General features: G+C 45.8%; 1 protein-coding gene across 1 annotated transcript; it reads right to left on the bottom strand.

Moving 5' to 3' along the window:
* Positions 1 to 2,310: 2,310 nt before the first annotated feature.
* LOC147456848 (uncharacterized) lies at positions 2,311 to 3,217 on the bottom strand. The gene is made up of 2 exons (XM_086511898.1): positions 2,882 to 3,217; positions 2,311 to 2,814 (listed from the first exon to the last, which is right to left on the bottom strand). Exons 1-2 carry the CDS (start codon positions 3,215 to 3,217, stop codon positions 2,311 to 2,313), a joined length of 840 nt encoding a protein of 279 aa, XP_086368024.1.
* Between the last annotated feature and the right edge of the window lie 4,220 nt (positions 3,218 to 7,437).

Here is a 7,437-nt window from a genome sequence, read left to right as displayed (position 1 = left end):
AGATTGGACTGGTTGTTTTGACACGCGAGTGTCCATAAGTGGTTTTTGTTTCATGCTTGGCAGTTCATGTATATCATGGTTGAGCAAGAAGCAACCTACTGTGGCCACTTCGAGTTGTGAGGCTGAGTACAGGGCAGTCTTCACAGCTACGGTTGAGTGTGTATGGCTCAGACGCCTTATGGCTGACTTGGGTGTTGGACAGGACACTGCCAACACTATCTACACTGACAGTCAGAGCGCATTGGCAGTTGCGAGGAACCCAATTTTTCATGCTCGCACAAAGCACATTGAGGTGCATTACCACTATGTCAGGGAGAGGCTCTCAGCAGGAGAGATCAGCTTGGCTTATGTGCCAACACAGGACAACCTTGCAGATCTTTTCACAAAGGCATTGTCTCGTGAGAAGCTTGAAGCTTTCCGCAAAGCTTTGGGCTTACTCCCCTTTGTGGGCTGATCCTGTCCTCAGGGCATGGCACTTCCCTTTACTCATGTGCCAGCTCTCGTTCACCGCATCACTCCAGGGGGGATTTGTTACCATATACATGTGGTAGTGATGTGTGTGAACACATTAGGACCGCCGGGGCATTTTTTCCCTCTTTAGGAGGTTTTTCCCCCCGTGCATTGTATATACGCCCATCACTCTAGGGCTATCTATCTTTCCATTGCACACTAAGTAACACACTCTCTATTGTGTGCCTTGAGCTTCCTTCGTCTTCTCCAAGCTGTGTGTGTTTCTCTGCAACCCTAATTCCAACAATAGGTTGCCATTGAGACATGTCATCCTCCTGCAGTAGTACTGCCCCCAACCCCAGATTAGATGCATCCGTTTGGAGCTTTAAGGGCTTTTGAAAATTCGGATGAGCTAACATGGCTGATTCTTGAATAACCCGTTTCAGCTGGGCAAAACTGTGTTGGCAAGCTGATGTCCATTCATATTTTACCCCTTTCTTAAGCAGATGGCACAAAGGGCATGTAATCTTTGCCATGTTGGGACAAATCGTAATGAAGCATTGGCCAAACCGAGAAAACTCTGTAGTGTTTTGAATGAGGATGGGGGTGGGTACTGGTTGATGGGTAAGACTTTTGAAGGATCGATCTGGATACCTTCCGTTGAGATTATATAGCCCAATAATTTAAGCTTTGTTGTGCCCTACTTGCATTTATTAAATTGTAGCTGAAGCTTGTAGGTTTGAAGGCTTCCTCAAGACCTGCAAGTGTTTTTCACAGGTTGGTGTATGGATTAGTATGTCATCTAAGTAGACCAGTACTACCCCTTGTAGTATGAGATCCTGAAAGATGCTTTGGGCAGTCCGTTGAAATGTACTTCCGGCATCTGAGAGGACAAAGGGCATGCGGGTGAATTGAAATAGACCCATGGAGGTTCGGAATGCGATCTTGTGAGCATCATCCGGGTTAAGGGGGATCTGCCAATACATAGATGCTAGATCTTGAGAGGTGAAGTATGTCGACCGCCCTAGCTGGTCTAAGAGATCATCTATTCGAGGGACAGGGTACAAATCACGAACTGTGACTTTGTTCAAAGGCCTAAAGTCAATGCAGAAACGATAGGTGCCATCTTCCTTCTTGACTCAATAGGGTTCTGACACCCAATTGCTGGAGGAGGGTGTAATCACACCCTTCTTTAACATATCTTCAATGGCTGTCCTAATTGTGTGCTACTCTAAAGGAGACCGACATCTAGATGCCATGCGGACCGAGAGGGAATTTCTTGTGTTGATGGAATGTTGAACTAGTATATTGATCATGGAATATAGTGTGGATGGCTTGAATAGGCTGAGGAATTGGTGCAGTAGTGCACGAACATGACTAGTGCGTCTATGCTTATCTGCCACTACATGTTGAGTATGTACAAAATTTGGACTGGAATGAGAACAAAACATAGAGATGGGAATTGTGTTTGGTAATACAAGATGTTGAGTATCAAAATGTAAACGGGCTTGGGTTTTGAGGAACCAATCACATCCCAGTGTTAAAGAAAAGAGTTGTCGTGGTAAGACATAGAAAATGTATGTGAACTGTTTATGGGCAATCTCAAATGTGCAGTGAGCAAGTGTGTGAGAATTGTAAGTTTGATTACTATCCCCAAACAAAATTTTTATGGGAGAGGTTGTGCTAGTAGGAAGGCCTAAATGTTTACTAAGTGTGCGCTAATCGACGAAATTGTGCTGCCTGTGTCTAAGAGTGCTTCATGGGGTGTGTCGTAGAGCTGAACCATAGTCGAGCACACCATGTGTCCGAAAGATGCGGCTGCTTGAATCTACGGGGGGTTTCCTTCCATTAACCACCCGCTCAAATGTTTTCCGGTAGAGCCGCGAAAGTAGCGGCATCCTTGACTTGTATCTGCACATTCTGGACTTGCTGATTTTCTCTCAGCCTCCTGCAATATTTTTTGATATGCCCATAGTTATTACAATAAAAACACTTAGGACGTCCTTGTTGATCCCTTACCGGGAGTGACCTCCTAGCATTTAGCTGGACATTTTGGATATCTATGTCCATTGGGGTAGGTGGTGCATCCACCGGTGGCCGATGTGGTAGAGCTGGCATGATGGTTACCTGCGTATCTTCACAATGAGTTGCGCTTTCTATTCGCTTTGCTATCTGGATGGCAGCGTGCAAAGATGTTGGTCCTTGATCACGAACTCGGCGAGAGATGTCATGCCGAAGGCGTGGCCAAAGGAAAAATAATTTCATTTCCTCTGACATGGTGGGGTCTGCCCGCAATAGCAACTGGTTCAATTTGACTGCAAACTGGGCAACAGGTTCGAGTTGCTGTTGTTTCAGAGTGTTCAACTGCTTGTAGGGCTGTCTGAGTGATATTGTGATTAGCAAAATTTTGTATTAATAAGGACTTAAGAGCCTCCCAATCACCTTTAATTTCTTCACTTTGCTGAACAAACCAAGTCGCTGCCACACCTTCGAACAGAGTGCGTGCTTCTAGGGCCTTACGAGTGTCTGGCCATTGGTGGTAGCTGGCGACATTGTCGAAGTGGTCCCACCATGTCAGTACGTCTTCCGTGGGTAGCCAAGAAAAGGGTCTCGGCCGCACCTTTTGATCTGTGTGTTGCGTGCGTGTTGCACTGGCTGAAATGTATTGAGGCAGTGCTTGATTTGTGTGATTGACCTGGAGCAAGATGCTAGATACAGCTTGAAACATGCGGTCTAATGGAGCTGTGTGAGTGAACTCTGGGTGCATGGATGCGTCCTTGTAATGAGGTGATCCTAGTGCCAGCTTGGGGGATGTAGAGGCACTCATCTTGTGCGGCTAGTGCTGTTGTCTGTGAAGAGGAAAGACTGCTAAGTGTGAGATATAGGAGGTAAGAGACCAGGCGAGAAATTGCCCGTCAACTCCACCAATGTGGAATGGCCAAGACACAACAGAAACACCTGCGCTCAGATCTACTCCGCCTGTCTATTCCCTGCTCGTGGCCTTGTAAATATAATTGTTCTCCTCACAGGCCAAGAATGGCTAGGTACACATGCGCTCGGATCTACTCCGCCTGTCTATTCCTTGTTCGTGGCCTTGTACATATAGTTGTTCTCCTCACAGGCCAAGAATGGCTAGGTGCTCCTCTGTTACATAACGGCCTAACTGATCCGGTATCCTACAATATGAGCTTGATATTATAGTAATTAATCATGTCTCACGCTAGAGTATCAATCGCTCCACCGCACAATATCCTTGAGTGTGATATTGATACGATGCTACAAAAATCTCATCCTGAGATTTTTATTGAAGGAGGGAAAGACTCTTGCTGATTTGGTTGGTCATATAAATGACAGTTTTGGTTTGGCTCATTCAACTAAGGCCTATGTCACATTGGGACGGGCACAAGCAGCCCAAGCTGCGTTGGCAAGCACCTATTCGCGCACGCCAAAAGCTGCAGGTGGCCGCGAGCGTTGTCAGAGGGACGGCCTATGTTGCCCGACCCACTTTCGAAGGTTGTGACCAACTGCATAAAGTGAACGTGGAAAGATCGAGCGCCGATAGGGCTTGAACACTGACATGCAACGTGGAAGCTGAAAAGCCCACCATTTAGCTATCGTCGATTTGATGTCCTGTGGCTGTGACACTTATAATATTACCTTGTGTGACACAAAGCAACCGGCCTCCTTCCAAAAAAGAGCTTGGGCGTCCGCCACAATGTGACATAGGCCTAAAAAGAACAAAGCATGCATTCATGAATGTTGTCATACTGGGTATATTCACCTTTTCACATACTCGCTCAGCTACTACTACTTGCTTGATTGTTACTCTTTTGTAATGGCTCTACTTTTGTTTTTCATTACATAGAATCTCCCCAAGATGCTTTAACATCTCTAATTAGCATGTCCATGCACGTCACCATTAAAATCAATCTTTATGAGTAGAATTTGAACACATCTAGTATATAGTATGAAACTCAACCTTAACCACTAGGCTATATGCCTACACTGGTCCTTGAGCCCATCTGAGCCATTAAAAAAAAAAAGAATACCCGCCCCCGCCCCACCTCCTTCTTCTCTTTTCCCTTTTTTTCCCCACACACACACACACCCCCCCCCCCCCCCCCCCCCCCCCCCAAAAAAAACCTAATTAATTAATGGCTTTTGAAAAAGTCATTTTGGCTGTCTACTCGCTTTCTCTTTATTTTATTCTCTTCATTTCCAAGATTCCTAGTCACTCAAAAGCTTCTCTCTCACCCTTACAAAGGGAGAAAATTGAACTTGAACCCGTTAGCTACACTATAAACGCTTCAAAAGAATCTCGTAACCACTCAATCAACCAAGTGGATCTGTCGTTGCTGTGAAGCCATAAGAAATAAAAAAGGTTATGTGTTTCCTCAGACAAAGCACGATGCACCCTTTCTCCTTGTCGTATCTCGTGTTGTAGCTATTAGTGGCCATCGATGCCGACCACTGCTTATGTCGCCTGCAACTGTGGCTGCTACCCAGGAGCATGGACCTACCGTCGCCGGTACCTCTCCTTGTCCCATCGCACGTCGCGTTGTTCTACCACGCCGGTATCTCCAATTTAATCCTTGATTTTTCCATTTTTTCCAGCTCCTACTCACCTCTTCATTAATTAATTAACGTTGAAGATTCCATCAACCTGGCCACTTGGAAATGTTTCGTAGCACACCCGCTTGCTCCATGGTGTGCTACAGGACAGCCCCAACTGGGCAGGCAGAGGAGGGGCGACAGTCAGCAAACTAGTTGCAAGATGGCGTGTGCTGCATGCTTTGAACAATTCACCTCCCTCGCTTGCCTTCGTCCTTTGTCTATCTGCTTCCTTGGCCCTCACACATAGCCTCCCCTGTAGATCGAGAGAGAGAGAGAGAGAGAGAGAGAGAGAGAGAGAGAGAGAAGATAATGTCCTTCTCTCTCATCGCCTCCGTCCTTATCCACCATCTCCTACACTCGCGGCCTCACCGGCAGATGAGCCGGACAAAGAGAAAGGCAAGGAGAGGCGACGCGCGGTGCCATATGGCAGCCCAAGCCAGTGAACGACTCCACACACAAAGATCTTCCACATGCCATCCCATCTGTAGCTTTTCGTAAAAGGAGTGAAACTATAATTTGAGTTGATTATTTAGGCTTTGGGAGACGAACAACTTCATTATTGTTAAACACAACGCACTCTCTCTCTCTCTCTCTCTCTCTCTCTCTCTCACACACACACACACACACACACACACACACAGCCACGTGCGATAACCCCCCCTTTTCACCCTCAAAAGCCTAAGAGGATGTACTAAGATTCTTACCCAAAAAAAAAGAAAAAAGGTTAGAGGGACAATTGCACTTTCATTATTTAATTAAACCTCAAGATTCCTTGCCCAACTTTCCTAAAAGGAAAACTTCCTACCTTCGGTTGTTTCTACGTAGCCCCTCCCCTTCGCACGCAGTTGCCCCTCCATCTCCCTGCCTCACTCTGTTCTCTGCATTCATTGCACATACTCCCCTCGTAGTGCATGGATTCATCCACCACTGCAAAGATTCTCTCTCTCTCTCTCTCTCTCTCTCTCTCTCTCTCTCTCTCTCTCAGGCCCTACGAACTTATTGTATGTGCGATGCAGTTCAACACGGCTCTGCTCAACCCTCAGCAACCGGGCAATACTCGCGATGCTCTCGTTTGTCCTCGCCCTTGTTTCACCTGCCCAGGTCCGTCACCCTTCCCACCAACGTTCCCCCTTGCGCCTACTAATCCCCCCTCCCCCCCCCCCAAAAAAAAAAAACCAATGCGTCATACCAACTACTCCCGTCCTGGGTCGCTGCGAAGGGCGTGCAACACAGAGAGAGCAATATGTGTATCTCTCTCTCTCTCTCTCTCTCTCTCTCTCTCTCTCTCCTCCTGACACTTGGGGCGCCCGAGCATGGCCAACATGAGCGCTCTCTCTCCCTCTCTCTGACACGCATCATCCCCATGGCTTTTCTCCTCAAAAAATTGGGAGCATCTTCCATGATTCTCCTTACTGAGACGTGCTTCCAAGATTGTACCAACATTCTTGTTTGAAAGAAATATTGGTAAAAGTTAGGGTGTGAAGTCTTTCTTACCAAAATCTAAAAACATTGGTGAAAGTGGTTGAAATATCTACTAAAGATCGTGGTATAAGTGGATTGAATGAATGTTGTTTGCAAAAGAATATTGTTTGAAAGAAATATTGGTAAAAGTTAAGGTATGAAGTCTTTCTTATCAAAAATTTAAAAACATTTGAGAAAGTGGTTGAAATATCCACTAAGGATTGTGGTGCAAGTGGATTGAATTATTTTATTGATTGTTTTTGTAATGGCCAATGGCTCTTAGAATGTCATTTGATTGCTTTAGCAAAAAGTCTGATGTTTTGATGAGATTATACATCAACATGTCAATCCGGTTACCAAGCAACAAAAGGAAGGTCTTTTATCACAAAATTGTAACCAAGATATTTGCAAGACTAAGAATGGAAGAGGCATGGGACAATATTGTTACCATATAGATACGGCAGTGATGTGTGTGAACACACTAGGATCGTCAGGGCATTTTTCCCTTTTTAGGAGGTTTTTTTCCATGCATTGTGTATACGCCCATCACTCTAGGGCTATCGATCTTTCCATTGCACACTAAGTAACACACTCTCTATTGTGTGCCTTGAGCTTCCTTCGTCTTCTCCAAGAAGCTGTATGCGTTTCTCTGCAACCCTAATTCCAACAATTGGCATCAGAGCAGGTTGCATCCTCCCGGGCTTAGTCACTAGCATCTCCAGCACATGCCTGCTCACTTTCTCCAATTTCAGTGAGCTTTCGCGAGCGTTCTCGCAGGTCGACAAAATTTTTGGGAGATATCGTAGAGCTCAGTCTGCTCAGATTTCTTATTCAGGCTCGTTTCTCCGTTTCCACTACACGCAGTACTGCATAGGCTATTTTCTCATTTTCTGCAAAATTTCGCTCAGTGTT

Source organism: Adiantum capillus-veneris, chromosome 5, assembly GCF_014529385.1.
Source record: "Adiantum capillus-veneris isolate H3 chromosome 5, ASM1452938v2, whole genome shotgun sequence".
Lineage (NCBI taxonomy): Eukaryota > Viridiplantae > Streptophyta > Polypodiopsida > Polypodiales > Pteridaceae > Adiantum > Adiantum capillus-veneris.
This window is presented reverse-complemented; position numbering and strand designations above follow the sequence as displayed.

Coding starts and splice junctions, on each gene's coding strand:
- LOC147456848 (XM_086511898.1), bottom strand. CDS start 3,217: ATGCACCCAGAGTTCACTCACACAGCTCCATTAGACCGCATGTTTCAA. Junction 2,815..2,881: donor AAATTAAAGGTGATTGGGAG/GCTCTTAAGTCC, acceptor CCCTACAAGCAG/TTGAACACTCTGAAACAACA.